Genomic DNA, 25504 nt, shown 5'->3' on the forward strand with positions numbered 1-25504 from the left:
AATATGTTTTTATCTTAAAGTGTAATACATAAATACTAAAATTAACCATACTCATTTTCAAACAATATACTGGATATTGGATAAACTACGTGATTGCCTTTTCTGGGTCTAGCTATTTTAACCTAGCTACATCATATCAGTATCCTGGCCATTTTATGGTGCCAGAAATAGTTCACAACATGAAATCATTTTAAAAATAATAGCGTCATAAATGCTTTTTTTTTTAAATTTTTTTTAATGTTTTTTTATTTTATTTTTGAGACAGAGAGAGACAGAGCATGAGCTGGGGAGGGTTAGAGAGAGAGGGAGACACAGAATCCGAAGAAGGCTCCAGGCTCTGAGCTGTCAGCACAGAGCCCGACGCGGGGCTCGAACTCACAGACGGTGAGATCGTGACCTGGGCCGAAGTCAGAAGCTCAACAGACTGAGCCACCCAGGCGCCCCGCCTTATAAATGCTTTGACGATTTTATAAAAGAGAAATTTTAAAGTGGTCTTCTATACCTCTTTTAGTTTGGTCAACAGCTCTTCTACATGTTTTTGAAGATTCTCATTTGACATCTTCAAGCCATTCATCTGTTCTTCCATTCTGGAAACCTAGGAACAAGAGAGTTGGGTAGAGGGAAGATGTTGTATTAGCTGAAATTAATTTTCAATTACATAACATAAACGTATGTTTCGATAAATATGCATAAAGTTTAGCTGCCAAGTGAAAGCAAAATAATCCCCAAACCCAAAAAAGGATTTCATATAAAATATGTATATGTAAGAGAATGAAAAATAACAGCTCACAGAACAATACACTTGGATTTAGTTGACAAAATTTATCACCACTTCTTAAACAAGTCTTAAAGATATATAAAAAAATAGTAGAGAGTATCAAAATTCATCAAAGAAGATCTTAAAATATTTAATTATATGCAACTGGTTCATTTCCTAGGCCAAATGTTTGAGTTATGTCCTCCACATTTCTAACATTATAATACATTTCATTTGGTATACCCATGGAATATTTTTGTAATAACCTGGCACATAAATGTAAGTTTTAACCAAAATGAAAAAAAAGTTTTACTAACTTACCTCTTCTTTTTTGTTTTCAAGATTACATTTAAGCTCTAGAATCTCATTTCCTTTTTCTCTGCCAAGAGCCAGAAGTTCATCAGTTTTAGTTTTCAACTCTGTATTCAGCCATGTATTCTGATTATGTAATAACTCCTTTTCTTGCTCCAAACGTTTTTCTCGATACTAAAAATATCCAAGAAAATCATGTTTACAATTAAAGACAATATAGGGCTAATAAAAGATTTTGTCTGTAGCTAAAGAACACAAGCAGAACCTTATTTTAATGGAAATAAGTATTTGCATGCATTCTTAACAGAAAATAGGTAATCAGGTAAGATAATCATATCAAGAACTATAAGAAACAAACATCACATAAACACTTCAATTAAAATGGCCATAATATTTAATTAATTCCCTGATATTAAACAAAAACAAAAACACAGATTTTAATCACTTTATAGATAACCTGCCCACATTTAAAATTTAATTTAGGGAGTTTTAAGCAAACATTGTATTTTGTGCATTAGAAATTATTTGTTACTTGCTTTAACAGAAACATCAGAAGCTTGAAGTTCATCCAATTTTAACTGAAGATCACCCTTTGTGGCATTGCTTTCTTTAAGTTTTTCATTTAGACGTTTAAAATCCTCTAGAAAGGTCAGAAGAGAATTTGAAAATAATGACTAATTAATGTTCAGAGAAACCAAACATCAAAGATACATCTCTAGAAATACAAGCAATTAATACAAAGTAGTTCTCGACTTCTTTATTTTGTTTCTGTCATACTTAGTTATAAATTTAATTTAAACATGCAGATGATAAACCAAATTTGTGCACCCAAGCCAACATATAACTTACACTGGTTATTTTAAATGCAGTATCTTAAGCTAAATATGCAAATTAGCATTAATTTTCCTGATATATACTTACAGATCTATTAAAATTTCATAAATAGCCATTTAAGTTAAAAAGCAGTGATAACAAAAACCTACTCAACAGAGCCAGAACATGTACATGCTTAGTTTTCTATATACTCCTTACAGCAAAGTTTTATTAAATTTTTTTTTTTAATGTTTATTTTTGAGAGAGAGTGAGCATAAGTGGGGGAGGGGAAGAGAGGGGGACAGAGGATCCAAAGCAGGCTCTGCAGTGACAGCAGTAAGCCCTATGTGGGGCTCAAAGTCACAAACTGTGAGGTAAGGACATGAGCCATAGTTGGATGCTCAACTGACTGAGCCAACCAGGTTCACCTACATGAAAGTTTTTATTAAAAAAAATTCCGGGGCACCTGCGTGGCTCAGTTGGTTAAAGTGTCCAACTCTTGATTTTGGATCAGGCCATAATCTCATGGTTCCTGCGTTCAAGTCCTGCATCAGGCTCTACACTGATGATTGAGATTCTCTCTTCTTCTCTGCCACTCCCCTGCTTGTGTGTATACCCTCTCTCTCTCAAAATAAACAAACAAAAAAAAATGTTTCAATTTTATCTACCTATTAGTTGATCAACTTCATCAACAAATACTCTGAAGTAACTTTTCTGAGACTGGAAAAGTATAGTTACCTAACTGAATAGTACTGTATAGCAACATAAATAATTGAAAATTCTTCCATTAATAAAACTTCAAAAATTTTTAAAAAGTAACCAAAGGGAATTTGATACATTAAACTGCTTAAGAGTCATGTTTACCTTAAAACATCAACTGTTTCACATACTATCTACTATCTATCTTACGTACGTGTGTTACTTAGCTTATGTTCCTGCCTCGTAACTCCTTCAGTCTGTAGTTTTAAATATAAGCTCTCCTTTCAGGTTCTTCTACATATTGAATGTTTATGGACAGTTTATTCCAGCAAGTGTGTCTGTATAAAATGAAGGAGTTTAGCCTCTACAACTAAACACTTAAACTGCTTCCAATCTGATGTTATAAATAACGCTGTAGTGTTAGCATGTAAATCTCGGTTCAAATTACAACTTCTTAGCGATGTTTTTCATTTATGCATACTTATCTAGACACTGCTTTAAAACCTTGGTAATGATCTACAGACAAACGAGTGGCAGACACAATAGGATATTACATTGAATTATATTCTGCGCTATGACAAAGAAACACCAGCAACAGAAATGGACTGAGGATTAATTCCTAGCACTGTAAGAAGAGACAGGAAAGAGTGAAGTTAGAGCCTAAAGTATTTTCTCATACCTGTTAAATATTCAAGTTCTTGAGATAGTCTCTCATTGGTTCTAACTAAGTCTCTTTTCTCAGCTTCTAATTCTTCTTTTGTCCTTGTAAACTGGCTCTATCATGTAAAGGAGAAGCATAATACATTTAAATTAAAAAATAAAGTTGATTAATCATTATAGGAACTTGAACACAGAACTTTAACATTAGCTGTGGTTTAAGAATGGTTGGTTTTTCCTTATAACTTAATACATTTAAAAGTTTAAAAATTACCCATAATCTCAACACTTCTATTTATATTTTGCAGTTTTAAAAATTATTTTTCATAGCTTATGAAAAAATTTCCCATATCATTATTTATCACTTGGAAATGTCCTAGTTACTTAAACATGACTTTGTAGACAGGACATTTTATTTCTAATTTTTTGCTGCCATAAAATACAATTATGATGACTGTCACTGTATTTACACCTTGGTTCAAATTATTTTTTTAAGAAAGAGCCCTAGAAATGGAATGTCTTAAAACCTTTAATATATTTTGTCAACTGTTTTACAGCAAGATAATGGCAATTAACATGCTTTGATTCATAAGCACCAATCTCAAGCCACTCATGCCAGAACTGAAGATTTAAAAAAAAAAAAAAAAAAAAAAAAAAAAAAGAAATCAATGTTCACAGGAGGAGGTAAAAAATAATTACCTGATTGTTTTATCTGCATTTTCCCTTAAAAATTTTTTTTTTATTTTTTTGCATTTTTCTGATTACAAGTAAAGCAGAGCAACCTTTCACATTGCCATAGACCATTTGTGCAGCTTCCTGTTGTTTTTTTTTTTAATTCCTTTGCCCATTTCCCCCTTGAATGATTTTTCTTTAAGGATGAAAGCAGTCATGTATTAAGGATCCAAACAGTCATATTTTAAATGAAAAATACTTAATAGCTTCCTTGTGTTTTAGTTCTATGCAGAAAATTTTAAATTTCTATTGGATTAAGTCTAGCACTCTTTCCCATTGTAAGTACCTTTAATATACCAAGTACATTTTAATTTCAAATCAAACACAAGTTTTAAAAAAGCAATAGCAAGAGGCTGACATTCCATCTAGTTTCTCACGGACTATGACCACTTTATTAAACCAATGGGTGACCAATCCTCATGATCATATTCTATCTGTTATTCTTCTTACTACTCTAAAATGATTATTATATGGATTCACCCATATCCCCAACCAGATCACAATAGTTGAAATACTGCCTGAGCAATAGTAAACATTAGAGAATTTCTAGGTAGGTTAAGTAGGTGGACAGATAAATCTGTGAATGTCTATCCTACCTACAGTTCTATGGCACTTTATTTACAACGTGAATTTCTGGAAAAAAATCACAACCTTAAGAACTACAGAGTTAAAAGCAAGTTCCCTTTTATATTAAGCACTAATACATTCTGATGAGTAAAAAAAATGCTCAATCAATAAAACACATAAAGGACCAATTAAGGAATATATATTTATGCATTTTTGTTTAGTGATAGAACACGCTTCATTTTCCCATTAAGTAATGAGTAAACACAACCAGAATAGAATACTTCCTCAAGTATCATGTTTATAGTTAGCTTTATTCACAAAAATAACTTTTACCTGAATGGCAATATTGCGATCCTGAGCAACTTCAAGTTCTTTATTTTTCTCAGTTAGTGCCTTCAGTTGATTGTCTGAATAAAAGGAATTTTATGAACTTAAAAACTGCAATGACGGTTTTCATCCAATTGCCACCCATATGTATTTCAAAATGAAGAAACGGAGACTCAAAAAGACCGAGTTGTACATTCCAAATTCATGAATATTCCAAGTTTACTTGTAGACCAAATTTTTAATTGTGCTATCCTGTCTCCAAAATCACATTTTTGATCATTCTAACCAACATTTACAGGAAAACGCATATGCAGTTCTCACGTTTATCATTTTTCCAGGACATCTCTGAGTCAATCATAAAGAGTAAATTATATTTACAAATAAGAAAATTGAGTAAAAAAAGACAAAACCAAGAAAGTAAATAACAACATTTAAAGTATAGAAAATGTATACAGAGCAAATAACAATAATGGATAATTTTAATTCAGCTTGTTTATCACTTTAAAAAGAGCCTTTACCATGGAGGGAAAAAGTTATGCTTGATACTGAATTATCAAACCCACAATCTCCACTCATAATGGTCTATCTTCCCTTGTACAGTCTCTCCCTTAAATGCACACAAGTAACTAGGAAAAATATACTTCCTGAAACTTTCCTCCATTAAAATACATCTATATTATTTACGTGCTAGCAATTTAATGACTAAATACGTTATCACTATTTCCGATCTTAAGTTCTATTTAAACAGTTGGCTTATTATACAGAAAAATCTTGTTAAATTCGTGTAAATTTTCTATTTTGCACTTGTATTATTTGCTGCTTTCCAAAAGCACAGATTTAGAAAGATAAACTAAAAAAACACAAACATAATTGTATACTCCTAGAAGGCATACTAGATGCTTATTATACAGAAAAATCTTGTTAAATTAGTCTAAATTTTCTATTTCACACTTGTATCATTTGCTGCCTTCCAAAAGCGCAGATTTAGAATGACAAACTAAAAAAACACAAATATAATTGTATACTCCTAGAAGCCATACTAGATGCCTTGTGTAAATAGACTCATACACCTGAAAGTATAAAATAACCAAACTTATGCAAAACTGTGCTAACTTCACACAGGAAGGACTGCATGTGTACTGTTCAGCACAGTATCAAGTACATAGAAGACAAATGATAGGTTACCCTCATCTTTTCCAGATCTCATAAAAGGAGCAATAATCCAGTAATTTTCCTGAAATTCTTAAGTACCACAGCTCTACAGACCTAGTTATCATGCCAAAACAGAACTAAATACAGATGGATGAACCAGATGTAGCTACTCGAGAAATTACTTACACCTTCATTACACGTGTATATATATCATCGTACATATATGTCATATTTTTAAAAAAATTAAGTGCTTCAAAATGAGCTGAAAAAAACTATGACCTAAATACTCGATGGCCACAGACCTGGTTAAATAAAAAGGTTGAAGTGTTAACCATTCTCTTGATTATTAGCTTCTGTGTTCCCAATCAAATTAAAAACCCAGCTATCCCTAATAATACCATGTCCCTACTCTAGAAAGCTCTTGCCTGACATTTGCTTTCTTCTATCATAAGCAAAACATATAATACACATCATTTTCCTAAGAAATGCCACGACCTTTAACTAAGATCTTGTGTACCTTCTAGAACTTAATGATAGAAGGAAACTAATTAAAAAGGAAATTACTCAGCTTTCACAAGAAATGGGCCTTAAAGAGGAAATATCCTGGGATTCATACACATTTGTAAAAATTGTGACAGTTAAAATTATAATAATAGAACGAATAGGCTTTAATCTTCAACATGCAAATAATAAAGTCACTCTCCTTAATCACACTTTCCGTTGCATAATCCTTTATGACTTTTTATTTATTTTTTATTTTTTTTTTCCTATAAATTTTAGGTTCTTTTATTCTATTGATTGCTTTATGACTTTTTAAAATGCTTTCAAACATCTCTCATTTGATCTGTACAGTTGTGTAAGCAGACGGACAGGTGGTTCTAGCCATTTTATATGTTACGATTTACATGTGGCAAAAGAACTTTTTAACAGCAGAATTGGAACTCAGATCTCCTGACCATTAAGCCCTATGACAATCAGTATTTTCATAAATAGTAATGTTTCCAGGGCACACAAAAAAGTATCTAAAAATCTCCATTCTCCAAGAATAAAATAAGGACACAATTAGATACTTACTGAGCTTCTCGAGCTCAAGCCTCAAGCTTTGGCACTCTCGGGTTTCATTCACAAGCCTCTCCTGACTGTGGGACAGCCTCTTCTCTATCTCAAAGTATTGTTGTTCTTCAGAAGAGCAGAGAAAAAAAAAATCAAACACACATGTGCACATACTGTCAATACTGCTACTTATTTTTAATAACATTGATTTTAATAGTTAAGACACAGTATTTGAATCTCACTCCAAATAAGAGAATTTAAGTAAAGGTACACAGAGCACTGAAAGGACTTTAACATTTCCTTATATACTTACCTATATATGTATATATGAACATATACACGTATATGAAAGAAAACAAGAACTAAAGAGAGTTTTACAAATTACTTCTCTGTCTATTCACAAGACTGAAATTCTTCAAGGTAGGCAAAATCTCTTATCTTAGTATTTTCCCCACACATTACTTTTTAGCATAAAGCTGACACACGTACAAAAAACCTTACTAAATGGAGAAAGAATAATTAAAAATTGCTTTGTTTTAAAAGGTTGTGTAAACAGACTCATACACCTGAAAGTATAAAATAACCAAACTTACGCAAAACTGTGCTAACTTCACACAGGAAGGACTGCATGTGTATTGTTCAGCACAGTATCAAGTACATAGAAGACAAATGATAGTTATGTGTAAATTAATGAAAAGAATGCTGTATACAACCTTCAGTGTTGGGATTCAGGGAATTATTAAAAAAATTTTTTTTAACGTTTATTCATTTTTTGGGAGAGAGAAGAGAGAGAGACAGACAGAGACAGCATGAGCGGGGGAGGGGCAGAGAGAGGAGACACAGAATCCGAAGCAGGCTCCAGGCTCCGAGCTGACCGCACAGAGCCCTGTACGGGGCTCGAACTGATAAACCGAACTGATAAACCGTGAGATCACCACCTGAGCCTAAGACGCGCCCCCAGGGAATTACTTTTTAACACCAATTCTGCTCGATAATTACATTTTTTTGAAGTGATAATGTATTCAGAATTTTCAATTTAGCAAAAACAGCACCATAACCTCCCCCCCCCCCCAAACCAAGAAATTTACAGAGTTTCTATTTCTAACCATAATCACGGTGGTCTTAATCTCTCTTCAAGGATGTTCAAGTCACTGTCGCCGGTAACTTTACTTGAGGGTCTGCTAGAGGTATCTATAAACAGGTCTTGACATACTTCCTATTAAACTCCAGCTTTTACAGAGAAATCCAAGGTATCAAACTTACTTAACCTATTTACGATCGCTGCGTTTCCAGCGCTGTTATGCACCTACTCATTTTTGTGAATATCGACATCGTTACTGGATCCGCTCGAAGGGCTAAAAAACAGAACTAGGTGCACGAAGTGGTCAGTTCGACAAAGGCCTTTGAAGGCAGGTGACCGGAAAACTGAGCGGCAATCGCGAGCATTTTACGCGCCACGTAAAGACACGGTACTCTAAGCTTAGAGGGAGAGGGGTCGCGCGGACTCTGGCTAGTCCGGGGTAAAGAAACCCAGATCTTCACAATTTGTGTGCCGACCAACGTTAAGTGTCCCTATGTGAGACTACTCTAACTACAAAGAAAACGGAGCTAAATGTAAATTCAGTTTCAAACAAAAGGGCTCCTTCCTTTCAAACTGTGAGGGAAGCAGGTAAGAGAAGGCCTACAGGAGGGCGAGGCAGCACAGGGAAGCGATGCCATCAGCGAAGTCGTACGCAGAAAGCGAGCTTGCAAGGGGAGAAGACCAGCCATGGCTACGGAGTCGGGCCCAGAACCACGGGCGGGAAGAGCGTCGCCACTTACCACTCTCCACCTTGAATTTCTCATGCCGCCCCTTCAGGCCATCGATCTCGGACTGCTGGTCGGCAAGGAACTTTTCAAGTTTGTTCTGGACGGACTTAGGCAGCTTGTTCAGTTCCGTGCGCTCCAGGACTTGCTGCAGCACCGCCGCCATGTCGATGTGGCCGGGGGCCGCGGGGCCAGCGGCCGGCGGAGCAGAACCGGAGAAGAAAGGCGAAGACCAAGAGGACCCAGAAGCCTGGGCGCCCGCCTCGACCACCTCGCTCCGGGGCTCGCGCGCGCCTGCCCGCCGGAGACTCCCGCGGCGGGACCCTGGGAAATCGAGTCCTGCGTTAGGCGCCGCCGAACGCGCCACAGCGCCCGCGCCCGAAGTGCGCGCGCAGCCGCCGGAAGGTGGGCACCCTGGGTATCCGAGTTCAGAGGCGGCCTCTGACCCGGCCGGGCACTCCGATTTCCGGCTCCCCAGTCCACCCGCTTCAAGCCCCACAGACCTGTGGGAAATGTAGTGTTTTTTTTGTTTTGTTTTGTTTTTTTTCCTCAATCCCTTCGGCGAGCCTGATTGCGCACCGCCCATTCCGCTTCCTCTTTTCTCCCCGCCCCCCGGCTCTCCTCAGGCCGTACGACTACTGTCCGCGAGATGGCGCCACGGAGTATTCGTCAACTCACGTCCCTCCCTGAAGAGCCAGGCGACCTTACCGTCAAAGCTCCGGGATGCCATGGGTCGTCCTCTTTGGCGGCTTCTAGACACTGAGCCACTAGAGGGCATCGGTCCGAACACGGTTGAACGGCAGGCGCCGGGCTACCGCCACGCTCTCAATGGCGCCCGGAAGGGGGCGGGGTGGCGACCGCAGTCCCTTTGGCTGAGGTGCTGCGATGAAGGAAGGGGGGCAGCGTGCGTCATCAGTATGTGCCACTTGACTCCCGAGACCCTGGGTTTGGAGTGGGAAGTGAGGTGTGGGAAGTCTGTCGCTTTCTGATGAACTCATTGGCTGTGGAATTTGGACCCGAGGGGAATCTGGCCCCTGGAGGCTGGTTCTTGCACCTTAAACCCCTTTCTCGGGAGGACGGACGGTTCGACAGGTTTGCCTGTCATGCGTGCAGAATCTGACTGCAGGTGAGTCGGCCTACGGGTGTAATACGTGAGTGTGAGGGTTGAGTGTGTGCACTCGGGCTCAGAGAACCTCCTTTTGAAGGAAGGAAGGAAGGAACAGACCGAGTGTAAGAAACATATGGGCAGACATTCCGGCACGAGATTCAAGTCCAGCTTTGACAAAACTTAACTTTGTTTAAAAAGGCATACTTAGAGCCTGTGTGTGTGTGTGTGTGTGTGTGTGTGTGTGTGTGTGTAGCGGAGTAACAGTGAGCCAACAGGAATTTAAGGCGCTCGTTTCATTTTTCTTTGTTTTAAGGTGATACTGCAGAAAGTGTTACCATATGTTTCTACTTCTTGAATGGAGAAACTATATACAAAAGTTTTGTGTTGTAACAAAAGTTTTAAAACACACTGTTAAAAACCGCTTATGACCCTGCCTCTATAACAGAACTACTTGTTTCCAGATCGTAATTCTGTGACTTTTAAGCCGAACCTGTAGATTGTTTCATATTTAAATATGCCTCTGAAAGAATTTATTAGGTCCTTTGTTGCAAATAAAGTATTCCTAATGTCATTCTCCTGCAGTTCCCACAGTAGCAGCCCTTTTGTGAATATCAGTAAGGAAAGATTTGATTTTTCTCCAAAGTATTTTATGTAAGCATGTTAACTAAGGTTGCTGGTATGGGTAGCACTGTCTTAGGTCCCTAGCCCACTATTCGTGATTTGGAAAATGCAGATATTCTGTGTTTGGACCCACAAGTCCTAAAATTAGATGGGTTTTCAGACTTGCCTGATCCAAATTCTTTATTTTGTAGACTAGGAAATCTCTTTTGTAGAGATTGAGCTGTCTCAAGTCACAGTGCTTGGACAATTTGCATAGCTTATGCTGTCACACAACATTTCAGGATAAATTGAACTGTATTAGACAAGATGTACATTTTTAGTAGGGTTTTTGTAAAGTATGGTCAGCTATAAAAAGTTTTGAAGAAGCACTAAAGTAATATGGTTACTAGGTGATAGTTTGGAAAAAATAGGATTGCAAAGTTACATTTCATTACTTTGGAGTCATTGTCACTGCTTTTTCTTGAAGAATTAAGGATTATTAAGACAGAAGGAAAAGTAGAATAGCACAATGAAGAAGAGGAAAGTTTAATATGTTAAGGCACTATTAAAAATGGAAAGACTTTAAATTTATAGCAGCGTTACTGATTTAGATAGGCAGTTCTAGACTTAGTCTAAAGAGAAATTTTGTGCAAACCCCATTTACTTGCACACTTGTTGGAAAAGAGCTAGGAAGAAATGTGATGCATTTTGAGACAAAACTGAACAGGCTTTTTTGAAAAAACAACACCCTGTAGACAGTTTCAAACTGGAACCAATTTGCTGGGCTTTACTTTTGGAGTAATGGAAAAATCATTGTGACTGGTGATTTTCTTTACGGGTGTCAGATATGCCACTGCAGCATACTTATAGTTGCCTTGGCTTTATTGTGCCAAAAGTTTGAAATCTTTTCCAGAACTCAGATGACTCTTATTCCTATTCAAAATGCTGCAGCTGTCATCCATAAACTGGAAAGAGAGAGCAGAACAGGAGTTACCCTTAGTAAAGGGTTAATTGAAACACCAACTATGATTCCTCAGTATGAACATAGCATTTAAGGACATGGATTCTACAGCTAGACTGCCTAAGTTGAAATTCCACTTTTGCCACTTACCAGCTTTGCTGCTTGAGCAAGTTCCTTTTTTTTTCTTCATCTATAAAACAAGGGTTATTAAAAAGGGGGGGTTATAGTAATAGTACCTACCTCATGGAGTTTTTGTGAATATTAGGTATTACCACATGTACAGTACTTAGAACAAGGCTTTATACAAAGTAGAAACCACGTAAATGTTCATTATTCTTGCATTGCTATTTATCAAATTTCATAATTCTAATTAGACTGTGAGTTACTCAAGGGTAGAGGTCAAGTATTATTCATCTTTGTGCCATCCGACCTGGCTCAATTTCTAGCACATAGTAGTTCTTCATAGTATGTTTATTGAGTAAATGAATTTGATTCTATCTCCCAATGAGCAGCTCAGAAATTGTCTTCTTTCCTGTTTTTGAAATGAGTACAATGAGGCTCAGCTTAGACTATCAAAGATGTTACAACTAAGGAGTAGCAAATTAAATAAAAAAAATAGGTGTGTTGACTGCTAGGTTGGTTTCCTCTCCCTTATCTTGGCTATAGAAGTGGGTTTTATCTTTTATGTCAACTCTAGTTGATTGGTAATCATTTCCAGCAACACTGTATTGAGGACTCTGAAGCTACATTTAAACTTTGCGGGAAAGAATTCCCTATTTAATAAGCAATCTCTGCAAGGCATGGGATAGAATCAGGGTAGTACCACTTCTGTCTGTATACAACCTCCATGACAAAAACATTGCAAGTTATACTTTTACTTAAGAATGCCGTATATTTTTTTCTCATAATTTAGGAGATAGAATTAGTTCTCAGTAATGGGAAGAACCTACATCGTAGAAGAGGCTGTTGGCCAGTATCTTTCAAACATAAATCTTCAAGGAAAGGCTTTTGTCTCTGGTCTTTTAATTGGACAGGTATGTATCTTTTAGTGCATTTATTGATAAAACAAATTACTTGTTTATTTAAAATTAAAATATGCTGTTTAACAATAAGCATAAGGTTAGGGAATGGAAGAATGGAATGTAAAAGAAGAACTTAATATGGATCTTTGAGGAAAAATATAGAGAAGCAGGACAGACCCCAAGTTTGCTTAAGTGAGAACACATTTCCTTTTGATAATGTAAAAGTAAATTATAATGTAAAAGAAACCCCAAAATTAGAATTTTACTGACCAGATTATACGTATCTTAATGTCTTTCCAAGTGTTTTATACTCTCATCTAATCTTTATTAATTCCTGGTTGTCTAATTCTTTGCAAAAGTAGCTTTTGACAACTTTATTTCCCATTGTTTATCTTATCTCAACCTTGGTGGCGATAGTGGGCATGTCTTTGTTACATGCTATGGTATCCATTTTACTGATTTTTTTTTTAATGTTGATTCAGTGGAAAGGGAGGAAAAGGGAATAGGAGAAATTTGAAAATTAGACAAATTTTATTTCCCTTTTAGAGTTAAGCCTTAAAAATCAACACAAAATGGAACAGAGATTTAGACAGTTATGTTAAAAAGCATAAGCACCTGCTGATTTATCGTATAATCAGCAGGTGGGACTGGTCAGCAGTATAAAGCGACAACAAAAGGAGAGTCACAGACACACTGGCCTACCTCCATCTAAACACTAGTTAGAGAAGAGTGCACTGTGGCCCAAGGGCTTGATTTTGATGCCTAGGAGCAAAAAGTTCTATTGTAATAATTTTCTTTCTGAGTATTTTATCATGATGCTTTAGAATCTTCTAATTGTGTAATTAATTTTTTTGTTTTGATTCTATCCAGATTTTCAAGCTGTTTCCTTTTATAATTTGGTGCCCTCTGTTACCTACTTATAAAGAATGTACTGTCCAGAAGAGTCATGTGTTCACACCCGTTCATGATATTCTTGTTTTCAACATCATTCTGAATGAGCCTAGTTAATGTCAGTCTAGCCCTGAGAGACCGGTTCATTTTCAGGATTTTCATACAGCTGATTTCCTAACTTGTAACGCAGAGGGTAGACCCTGTACTATTCACACAGATAATACCACCCTATGAGGCCTCACATTAGGTAGCCAAAGTACCTCTTGGCAATAATCTGAACTACTTTGTGATTCAGGTTACTTGTATCCAATATGGGGCTCTTTTTGCTAGGAGTTTTTTTTTTTTTTTTTAAATTTATGTGTTTATTTGAGAGAGAGAGAGAGCGAGCGAGCCCACCTGGGGAAGGAACAGAGGGAGAGAGAGAGAATCCCAGGCAGGCTGTGCACTGTGTCAGCACAGAGCCCAATGCGGGGCTCGAACTCAAGAATCATGAAATCATGACCTGAGCTAAAGTCAGATGCTTAACTACCTGAGCCACCCAGGTGCCTTAGGAACTTTTCATTTAAGGTTTTCGACTACCCTTTATTTAAGAAAGTTTAAGGGAATGAGAGTCTCAGAAAAAGACGTAGTCAGTAAAGATAAAAGGTCAGGGAGAAATACCCTTTTCCAAACTTGCCTCACTCGTATAGGCTTCTAGAGCTTGGCAAAACCACCATCTTACAAATAAGCCTCTCACGTTTTAAGATCTTCCTTCTAGTCTTTCCTTCTATTGCCTTTTCATCCCTTCTGGTATGTTTCTTCTTAAACTCATCACTTTCTCCTTCTTCAAGCTTGCCTGTTTCCTACTCTCTGGGTCAGTTTTTTCTTTTCTTTTTTTTTTTTAAAGTTCTGCTTTCTTAATCAGCATCTACCTTTTCCTGTGTGTATATGAATATAACTTTCTGGCAAAATTACTTTTGTAGAAATAATTTCTCTTCCTTTGCATTCTATTCCAGGATGACACTCAATAGGAGTTTCAGGTCATGTATGAGAATGACACCATGCTAACTGGGTTTATCTGCCTTGTTTTTACTTTTTCTTTATAGTGTACTTTCACTGTAAGGAGGTTGAGCTATTAAAAGTTCCCTAAATTTATCTTTACTTTTTTTAAATGTTTTTTTTAATGTTTATTTGTTTTTGAGACAGAGAGAGACAGAGCATGAACGGGGGAGGGTCAGAGAGAGGGAGACACAGAATCTGAAACAGGCTCCAGGCTCTGAGCTGTCGGCACAGAGCCTGATGCGGGGCTTGAACTCATGGACTGCGAGATCATGACCTGAGCCGAAGTCGGCTGCTTAACCGACTGAGCCACCCAGGCGCCCCCCTAAATTTATCTTTAGATAGCTCACCTTTGGTTACCATTTAACAGTTATTAAAACTGAGGAACATAAATCTGATATCACTTCAATTATGTGTCCCAAATCCCGTTTGTTTTTCTGTGGACAAACATGTACAAATTCGCTCTATCATTGTTTCAGTGAAACTAAGACACACAAGATAATTTGTTGCTTTATTTTACTGAGTTTTTATATTTGCTGAGCCATCCAATCTGTTCAGATTATTTAGAAAATAAATATGATAACTAGAAAATTGACAAAGCGTTTTATCTTTTAGTTAAAATGCAGTACATTCACTCATTCAGTAAACTGTTTTTAAGAACCACTAAAGGACCACTATATGATTTACATTCAGGATGTCCAAGCAAATGAGGATCTGATATTAAGTATATCATGTATATAAATGACACGTGAGGGAAACATTGCAAGGTTATCCATGATAATTGGTTTCCCTGTTAATTCCGTTGTAATGCAAGTATTAGCAATTTATGCTGTATGTATATTATTTTTGCATGTCGTAAGAGCTTTATGTTCTTCGATCGGATAACACTCTAATAAGCTCTCCTAATTTGTTTTTAAGTGTTCTTCACAAAAGGATTATGTCATTCTTGCCACTAGAACGCCACCCAAAGAGGAACAAAATGAGAACCTCAAACATCAACAAAAAGCTAAGTTGGATAACTTGGATGAAGAATGGGCCACAGAACATGCCAACCAGGTCATCATATTTGTTTTTTATAGAGTTAAGTTGTGCTTATTGACTGACAAAATAAAAGCACTTCAGTCTCAGACTACTAGACTAGGATTTCAGAGTACTCGTTTTTAATAGTACATCAAAGATAGAAATATCTTGTGTTTCATTTAAAAATGCATTTTCTTACTTGAGGTTAAGTCACCCAATATTACCTAATAAGTGATGGAACTGGGATTTGAACCCAGGCTGATTTGATATATGTGCTGCCGAAGGCAGCACCAGGCAGTCTCATTTGAAAGCCTTTGATTTTATATGCTCTGCTTTTCTATTGCTAATATTTATCCATTGTAGGGTTTTTTTTTAATGCTTATTTATTTTTGAGAGAGAGAGTGTGCACACAAGTGGGGGAGGGACAGAAAGAGAGAGACACAGAATGTGAAGGAGGCTCCAGGGCTCTGAGTTGTCAGTGCAGAGCCCAATGTGGGGCTTGAACCTGTGAACCATGAGATCATGACCTGAGCCGAAGTCCAATGTTCAACCAACTGAGCCACCCAGGCGCCCCTATCCATTGTAGTTTTTAACCTGTCTTTGTTATTTGTCCTTTAGCTTATTTCTGAGTTTTCTTTAAAATAATATAATACTACTAATAAAACAATAATAATATAATACTAAAATAATACTAGTTATTGATAATATAGTTGCTGGTCAGATTGTTTTAAAGACTTCATGTAGAATAAAATGATAGGTTTTTTTTTATGTCCTTAGAATGTATGTTGTAATCAAAGTTACCACAAACCAATTGTAAGAGAAATGAGATAAAAGTAGAAAAGTACAGTAAGAATATAGAATGGTGGATGATTAAATATCTGCCAATGGCTAGATTCAAACAGGTTCACAAAAGGTTCTAAACTTGCAACATGAATAGTACTGCCAGCAGAAGTCAGAGAACACACTGAAGACACAAAGGATAGTATGAATAAATGACCCAAAGGCATGAATGTTAAAGGCATGTTAGGGGAAGAGCAAGCAATTGGTTACAATCGAAAGACCGGATATGTAAAAGAATGTAGTTTTAGACATAAGGCTGTGGGGATGTTTATGGATGGTTTTGGAGCGCTATCCTAAGAAGTGGGGAGTTTGTTTGGTGGATAGTAGCTCTGTGGTAGACTTTCAGAGCTTCCTTTAGAGAAGGAGTTAATATGATTGATCAATAATTGAGGAAATAATTTCAATACCTTGGTACAGTATAAATGGAGGGTAGAGAGACTGAATATCAGTTACTGTAATAGTTAAAAAAAAGATGATGTGAGCCCGTCCTAGACTCTAAGCTTTGTGAGGACACGGGTCATGTCTGTTTTGTTTATGGGTATATCCTCAGTGCCAAGTGTAGTATTTCCATGGTTTACAAGAAGAACTCCAAAATGTTGGATAAATGAATGCATGAATTAACTAATGCAGTGAGCTAAAACTTCACTGCCAAAACGCTCCAGTCACAGAGCCAATAGCAAGATGATTTAGTGACCAAGTAGACTGGGAGTGAAGAGCTATTGAGAAAGTAGCTAAACATGACAGATTTCTAGCCCAGATGTTTGGGAAGATGGTGTTGCCTTTATATAAGGAGGAAAAAGATTTGGGAGTGGGTGAGAGGGAATTCACTTAAAAGTAGTTATTGAATGGATTATATCAACTAATAAGAAATGTTAGAGTAATGTAAAACAATGATTTCCATCTCCCATCAACTTTAAATTTTTCAGAGTTGCACGTGTTTATCTGTATGTTTGTATGTGTAATAGGAGTGGTGTGTAGTAAATACAAGAAATTTTTAATATCTTCTAATGAAAATAATAAATATTTCAAACTTAAATTCACAATGGTTTCTAAAGTAACTTTGGACTCTAATTTTTCTTCTGGTTTCTTATGCAGTGTATACTATATATGCATATATATATATATATATATATGCATAGAGAGGTATATATTGTATATGTTTACACCTACACACACACACACACACACACACACACACGGACATAAAATTTTTATAGCAAAATAAGTTAACCGTTTTGCCTCTAGAAAGAAATCGCTAATTTTATGTGTTATGGTGATTTTGAAAACATACAGATTTTCTGTGCTAAATATGAAAACTTTGTTCTTTATTTATATGTCAAGCATATGTTACTATAGTGAATAGAATTTATGAAATCTGAGAGAACCACCAGCAGACACAATGTAAATATATTAAGGAATAGACTGGTATGTAAGAAGACTTAACTTTGTGATCAGTTTTCTTGTGCACTGAGCACACAAAAAAATAACCAAAGCATTTTGATCTCTGAATTTAGATGATAGAAAGAAATCCATATGGTATTAAGAACTAGCCACAGTCATGTGAAGGGAAATAACATATTGTGGAGAACAAACTAGTAGTTTGGATCAAAAATATGCATAACTTCATAATCTACAAGTCCACCTCAGGAAATTTATTCTAAGCAAATAATGCCATGAACATAGAAAGCCTTGCTAGAAGTTTTACAATATTATTTTAGAGTAAAGGGGTGCCTGGGTAACTTGGTTAAGTGTCTGACTTTGGCTCGGGTCACAATCTCACAGTTCATGAGTTATAGCCCTGCATCGGGCTCTGTGCTGATAGCTTGGAGCCTGGAGCCTGCTTCAGATTCTGTGTCTGAAATAAAAAACATTTATTTTAGAGTAAAGAAAAATTGGAAAGAACATTCATACCCAATGTAATAAATAGGTACAAAAATTGAAGTAAACATAAAAAATAGGAAACAATGGATTTTCAAGTCAGACGCCCTCTATTCAAATCCTAGGCTTTTAACATTCTTCTGACTATTATAGGAATAGAGAGTTAGTTGAGAATCACTTCTTCTCTTAAAGAACTTCCAGACCATCGCATACCAATGATTATAGCACGGGCTCATGTGATAAGCTCCATGGGAAAACAACACCAGAGTCTTGTAGAGTTGGGAGATCAAAGTATCAGGGAAGGCAGCTTCCTCAAGCTGACTTTCACGTACAGTAGAGTTCAGTCATGTAGAAGGATAAAGGAAAACCAGTTCAGGCTGAGGGAGCAGCTGGAATGAAGGTTTAGAATTAGAAAGCTGGATACATGTATGGGAAACAGAACTTTTTGAATGATACTTGAATATTTCAGGGAAAAGTAGCATTAAGTGAGGCTCTGAATATCTGATTAGCTAGATTTTGGAGACTCTGAAATACTAGTAGTAGATAAAATTTATGTATTATTTAGGTGACCGACAGTGGAAGTCATTGAAAAATTTTAGAAGATATCTCACAAGATACTTTGATCTTGTGAGAAAGGGGTTTTGTTTATTGATGTAACTAAAGGGTATCATTATTAAATGGTTTAAGTTATAAAGTATTTTTAAGACAAAAATTAAGGACACTTTAGAAAGATTGTGTACATACTGACACCCCATTCATCATGGTTATCAACTGTTTCGTAGTATCTTAACCAGTTTTTCAAAGCGCCTGTATACCTGTATCTGTATACCTGTAGGATATACATATAGTTAGTACTCAGTAAGTATTTGTGGATTTAGTATTTAGCTTCTCAAACACCAAACATTGCATATAATGCGAAATGCTTATGTTAGCTAATACTATATTTCTATTTTTAGGTGTCCAGAATGCTACCAGGGGGACTTTTAGTTCTTGGAGTATTTATCATTACAACTTTAGAAATGGGAAATGATTTTCAAAACGCCCTGCGTAGAGTAAGTCTGAAATATCAAAAATTCTTAAGATGATCAAGGTTTACATCTTATTTGAATTGATTATACATATATGCAATGATCCTAGGCATATTTTAGATTAGCATTTCATAATCCTTTATGCTGGGATTATGTTAAAACAGCTTTTTTCATCTGATTGCATAGTATTTTGAGTGTAACAAAAGGTCAGTATTTCTATTTTCAATCAAAGCTGTTTTAAAATAGCTTTAACTTAATTTTATTTTTTTAAACATAATTTATTAGCTAACATACAGTGTATACAGTGTGCTCTTGGCTTTGGGAGTAGAGTCCCGTGATTCATCGCTTACCTGTAACACCCAGTGCTCATCCCAACAAGTGCCCTCCTCAATCACTTGGAACTAAATGGAAGTTCTAGCAGAGTACTACTATTGGACAGTACTTGTTAAACCACTATGACTTGTCTCATGATAGTAAAAAATTATCTTTAAAATTAAACCTATTAGCTTAACTTCCTTTTAGTTCCAAGTGATTGCTATAATGTGAAATTAATAGGTTTTGTGATTCTTCATGTGTTAATTTTCTCAAGATTCTGAGAGTAAAACATAATCAGATACTTATTCTGGACTATCAGATACTTAATCAGGACTATCATTAGTCCCCTCCTTTTTGTTTTATTCCTATATCAGTGAGTTGGGTAACATAGTCCATAATTAATTATGAAGGTCCACAAGCTGTTTTCCCTTAAGCCCAAATCTAAAGCAAACTCTGTACAGGCACCTTTCATCTCTTTTAGCACTCAGGATCCAAATGAGTCTTCATAAAGTTCTTTCCCACCCCAAGAGAGAAGGGGACCCTATAATCTTGATAAATGCAAAACCCCACAGAATCTCCAAAAAACGTTTCCTAGTAAAAAAGTGTGTAGCCAATAAGAATCACAGATGCTACAGACTCTTCAGTTTTGTAATCTTCTCTCCTCTCAAATGTCCGGTATTAAATCTTTGTACCTAAAGGAAAAAGGGAAGAAAATGGAGATATTCCCCTCCCCTGGCAAGTTACTCAACTTTCTGCTGTTTTTTCCATTTAAAATAAATGTACCTTTCACAGTTGTTTATCCTTTTTGACATTTTGAAGTATAAGTCTAGACATTTTTAATTGCATTTGTTGTGCATCCTTTTGTGGTTGGCACTGGATTGAATAAGGTGAACTTGGGCTCAGAGCTAGAGAGATAATGGTGGTCCTCTTTCCTTTTACTTTTGTATTATTTTTGTTCCTAAGAAGGAAGTAAGACTTTAGAAATGCTGTATTTCAGAAATGATGGAGTATCAGTTTCCTAACTTTGTTTCTATTGCCCTTATTGAGGCAATTTGTAAGAAATAACCTTATAAAACTTGTGTCTTCCATAAGGTCTTTGTTGAGATCTTTGTTATATTACATACTATCATCTTTGAAGAAATTTCTTCATTATCAAGAAAGTTGTGCCTCTTCTCAACAGTTGTGTTCAGTTTATGGACCATGTGAATTAGGTAACAGATTAGATTGGTCTGTGCACATTACTGTTAGGAAGCTTTGAGTCACATTTATGCCCCTCTCATATCAAGTATGTATTTTTAAAATTCTTATTTTGGCATAAATACATGTCACTGTTTCTAATTTTTTTTTTTTTACTTTTATGTTATTAGTATATTTTATGTGTACTTATGTAGTGCCTTACATCTTTTGTGACATTTAAATAAGAAATCCCAAATGGGTGACATGCTTCATTTTTATAGGTTAAAAATCACTTGCCATTTCTGATTCTAATTAAAATGAAGTATTTATTCTATACTTAAATGTTAATTGCCCCAAATTAATTTCTCATGTCCAGTTGATTAATGACAGTGAATTGTATGTTTATATTTAAAACCCAAATTTTATACATCCCTAAAAATGGAATCCAAAAGGTTAATATTCAGTCACTTTTTTGAAGACAAAAAAATTTAACGATAGAATCATGGAATTTTAAAGCTAATTGGGAGCCTAGGGACATTATAATTATCTTTTTCTGCACTCATTTTTGTTCTCTTATTTTGCATTCAGTTGATGTTGTTTTCCTCTCTTTCAGCTAGTATTTGCTATGGAAAAATCTATGAATAAAAGGAGACTGTGGAATTTCACAGAAGAGGAAGTCTCAGAACGAGTGACACTTCACGTTTGCTCTTCTACAAAAAAGTATCTTTTGTATAGGTGTTTGTATTTTAAAATATATGAGACCAAAATAATGTTCCTGCAAGTAGTTTCCCGTTGATTTAAATCATCATTTAAAAAACAGGCATAACTTGTAAGCTTTTCCTGTATATAACACATAATTAGGACTGCCGATAGTAATTATGGTAGTAATTGTTGTTAATCATGTCTTGGATTATTAAAGACTTTGAGAAAGGTGGGAAGAACTGGGGATTCTGAGCTCATTAACTGCTAACTACCCCTGTACATTGAAGCTCAGTAGGTCCCATACAGAGAGGTAGAAGCCCAACTTACAGCTGAGGCAAAGTAATTCTTTTATCATGGTAAATTTTCACCCCCAGTTCAGAATGGTCAGTTCAAAGCACAGATACACTGATTTGGACAGTGTAGAACATCCAAGTAATTATTATGTCTTTAGCCAACATCAAGTGACACTAAAAGCCACTTTAGGGGCTCCTTAGCTTCTTTTTCTCTACATCTTGTCAGAGCAAGGGTACCTCCCAAGCAAGAGGCAGCCACACCAAGGGAGCTAAGCAGCGCAAGGGCCTAGTGAATTAGGACGTGGAAAAGGCAAAATTCAAGAAGTGATCATTCCTGCCGAAGCTGAGTTTACAATGCCTTTGGTAATTAAAAGTTTCATGCACAGGACCTTTGACTCAGTAAACATTTTCAGACTGGGGTCCATTTAAAGCAGCACTCCTATTATAGAGGGTGTGTATTTAAGGAAAATTCTGCAAGTGCTTGCATTCTGTTCATTGTGATTGGCAGGATTTTAAGCAATAGGAAATAGTTTACAGCATCATAGGTATCATAATCAGAACGATTTTTGTGTTTATATAAATTTATACAAAATATGGATATTTTTATATGTTTAGTTACAAGATGTATATGTGCAAACATATATGTGTATATATTTCAGTATATAAAGTAGTCTGATTTTGTTAAAAACTCTTGGATGCATGCACTTTATTTTTATTTTTTGATGGTTTATTTTCTTTTGATTAATAAGAATGAATTATCTTTTTTGGTCATTTCTACCCTTAACCAGTAAAGAATATTTTGTAGAACTTATGATATCCATGATCCAAAGGTAAGAAAAATACCTCTTTAAAGATTTTTGTATTGCAAATTATTTTAAAAATAATACTAAATATTTAGTTTTAATAATTTTCCATGATTTCACTTCCTATTGATGTTCACAGCCAACTACAGTTGTTTATTTTGAAATGTGATTAATTTCATTACAAATAAGGAAAATTTAGTTTTTTTCCATTGTTAAAATATTTTTCTTAAGCTTCCCCTACCTACTTATATATTTAGTATTCTATTTGAGTGGCTGGTAGTAAAAGTATCTGGGCTTTTGGTAGCTACCTATATTGCCTAGTAAACAAGCTACCTACTAGCAGAATCCAGACTGACATTTTGCTAAGATGTCTAAAAGCAGTGTGAAAAAGTAACTTTGCAGTTTTCTGTTAGCAAGGTATAGGACAGAAAGGAGAACATCTGACACCTAATAGTCAGTTGCTCAGTGATTATTTGCTCTGCATCATAAGCTTCAGAATTGATACTATTGAAGCTACAGGTGAGAAGAACCAGAGGACTTGTCAGAATTCTACCCATGAACTATCTGATTCTTTTTCAACCCACCACTGGGGGATGGAGCTGCCAAGTCTGTCTGGAATGTGCTGAAGAATAGTGAACTTAATGCATGCTTCATTTCCGTTTAGTTTAACCTATTGCCCTTTGATGAAAGAAGTTGGCCAATATGTTAGATAGCAGTTTGTGTGAGTTATTATGTTGTACGTTTTATGATGTTTTATTGTTCGATATATTTTACCTAAATCACATATTTTATGTTTTGTTTTGTTTTGTTTTTTACTTTCCCCACTGCTAAAGAGTTCAGCAAAACCAGCAGATTGGAAGTATCAAAATGGACTATCAACTTCATGGCTTTCTTTAGAGTGTACAGTTCATATTAATATTCACATCCCGCTGTCTACTACTTCAGTCAGCTATACTTTGGAGAAAAATACAAAGGTATTAAGGCAAATGAATTTTCTTTAGTGATTGCTGAATAGATAATCTGCTGTTTTTCTGGTTGTCTGAGCCATTCATTTTATGATCCTCATAAATTGCATACTAATTATAATGATATTATGAGTGACTAATTTATTTCCCCAGCCAGATTAGAAATTTAGAGATAGGACAGCATCATAACGGTAACACATTTAGCATAATAGGTGCTCCGTAAATATTTGTTAATTAATATGTAGTTAAGTACATTGTAAAATACAGTTACATAAAATACAATTATTTAAAAGGTATATTGTTTGGTCTTTAGTTTTGTTTTCTCCTTTCCAGTCCTTTTTTGTATTTCTGTACCATTCTTTTGTTCATGTCTCATTTCTCTTCTTTCTGTTGAAGGAAGCAGATGGACCTTGCTTATTTTTTCCCCTTTTATACTCCCTTATATATTTGTTCTTGAGGTTCTTTCTCTTTTCTCACTTTTTTAAGATAATGAGCATTACTGAATTTTATTTGACTGTGGTCATGTAATTATTAAGCCTTCTAAGTCTGTGATATGAATGTTAGTTTGGGATAAAGTTTAGAAAAACTATTATTAAATAGGAGTAAGGTGCTAAAAATTGGGGGATATACTTTTTTTGTTGTTTATGAGACTGAATAAAGACACAGCACAGGGATATAGTCAGTGATACTGTAATAGTGTTGTGTGGTGACAGATGGTAGCTACACTTGTAGGCATAGCATAACATATAAAGAAGTTGGGTCACTATGTTGTATGCCTGAAACTAGTGTAATGTTTTGTGTCAGCTATACTGAAAAACAATTTTTTAATATACAAAGCAAAAATGGCAAAATGTTAACTCAAGAAATAAATAAATACCACACTACTGATTACCACATTAACATTTCAGTGTATCAGGTGGGAAAAAAGTAGACTCTAGGGAGTTTAATTGAGATGGCATTATATCTGAAAGATATCCATGTTATATTTTTTTTAAGAATGGACTTGTACGCTGGGCCAAGCAAATAGAAAATGGTGTTTATTTGATTAATGGACAAGTTAAAGATGAAGATTGTGACCTGTTAGAAGGGCAGGTGAGTTGAGAGAAAATCATCTTATGAAATTATTTGTACTTAAGGAAAAATTAAAAATGACATCTTTATTTCTTGCCTTCATGAAAACAGTTTCCATCTACTTCTTATTTCTAAGGTCTTTTGGTTGTTTTTTTTTTTTTCATTTTTTTTAATGTTTGTTTATTTTTGAGAGCAAGAGAGACAGAGCACGAGCAGGGGAGGGGCAGAGAGAGAAAGGGAGACACAGAATTGGAAGTAGGCTCCAGGTTCTGAGCTGTCGGCACAGAGCCTGATGCAGGGCTTGAACTCACAAACTGAGATTATGACCTGAGCCGAAGTTGGACAGGCAACCAACTGAGCCACCCAGGTGCCCTCTAAGGTTTTTTAAAGTAAAGCAAATAAATGTTTTTTCAGAAAATTATGGGAGATTATTTCTGAATTAATTGGATCCTGAAATCTGAAGAAGTACATGTCATCTAAATTCTGATTTCCAAATTGTAAACTGCTTGCTTAAAACTAAAGGTACATTAAAAAAAAAAAAAAAAAGACAAGAAACTGAAGGTACATGTTCTACTTTGATAGCAGTTTAAAGACTAAGTTTGGTCATTTTGTAGAAGGAATCTGTACAAACTTCTAAAATAGCTTTGATCTGAGGAGAAACTTTGGTAATTTCCCCCTTTAGTGCAAGGGTCAGTGAACTTTTTGTAAAAAACCAAATAGTAGATATATTAGACATTGTCGGCGACATGGTCTCTGGCAGCTATTCACCTCTGCTGTTGTAGCATGAAAGCAGCCATGGATAACATGTAAATGAATGATCTTGATTGTATTCTGTATTTACAAAGACGAGAGGGAGTCTAGACTTGACCCATAGGCCATAGTTTGCCAATTGTTGCTTTAGAGAAACAAAAGTAGGGA

General features: G+C 35.7%; 2 protein-coding genes across 4 annotated transcripts in view; one reads left to right on the plus strand and one right to left on the minus strand.

The window, feature by feature from the left end:
• TPR (translocated promoter region, nuclear basket protein) overlaps positions 1-9600 on the minus strand; it is a 69471-nt gene extending 59871 nt beyond the window's left edge. For 2 of the 3 annotated variants that reach the window (XM_019426779.2, XM_019426786.2), the window contains exons 1-8: positions 9584-9600; positions 8891-9199; positions 7091-7195; positions 4871-4944; positions 3261-3357; positions 1606-1709; positions 1079-1243; positions 503-595 (exon numbers count right to left, since the gene is read on the minus strand). In XM_019426779.2, the coding sequence (XP_019282324.1) occupies positions 503-595; positions 1079-1243; positions 1606-1709; positions 3261-3357; positions 4871-4944; positions 7091-7195; positions 8891-9041 (789 nt within the window). In that variant the 5' untranslated portion in view covers positions 9042-9199; positions 9584-9600. Of the gene's footprint in view, positions 1-502; positions 596-1078; positions 1244-1605; positions 1710-3260; positions 3358-4870; positions 4945-7090; positions 7196-8890; positions 9309-9583 lie in introns of those variants that run through there. The other variant, XM_053909193.1, reaches the window with a different exon arrangement.
• A 109-nt stretch (positions 9601-9709) lies between these two features.
• Positions 9710-25504, plus strand: part of ODR4 (odr-4 GPCR localization factor homolog) — a 34474-nt gene continuing 18679 nt past the window's right edge. The window contains exons 1-8 of the mRNA XM_053909206.1: positions 9710-10001; positions 12458-12578; positions 15414-15551; positions 19190-19285; positions 21366-21472; positions 22541-22577; positions 23384-23524; positions 24512-24607. Coding sequence (XP_053765181.1) covers positions 12480-12578; positions 15414-15551; positions 19190-19285; positions 21366-21472; positions 22541-22577; positions 23384-23524; positions 24512-24607 — 714 coding nt within the window. The 5' untranslated portion in view covers positions 9710-10001; positions 12458-12479. The remainder of the gene's footprint in view (positions 10002-12457; positions 12579-15413; positions 15552-19189; positions 19286-21365; positions 21473-22540; positions 22578-23383; positions 23525-24511; positions 24608-25504) is intronic.

The sequence above is a fragment of the Panthera pardus genome, unplaced genomic scaffold (assembly GCF_024362965.1).
Source record: "Panthera pardus isolate Hobbes unplaced genomic scaffold, ASM2436296v1 HiC_scaffold_21, whole genome shotgun sequence".
NCBI lineage: Eukaryota > Metazoa > Chordata > Mammalia > Carnivora > Felidae > Panthera > Panthera pardus.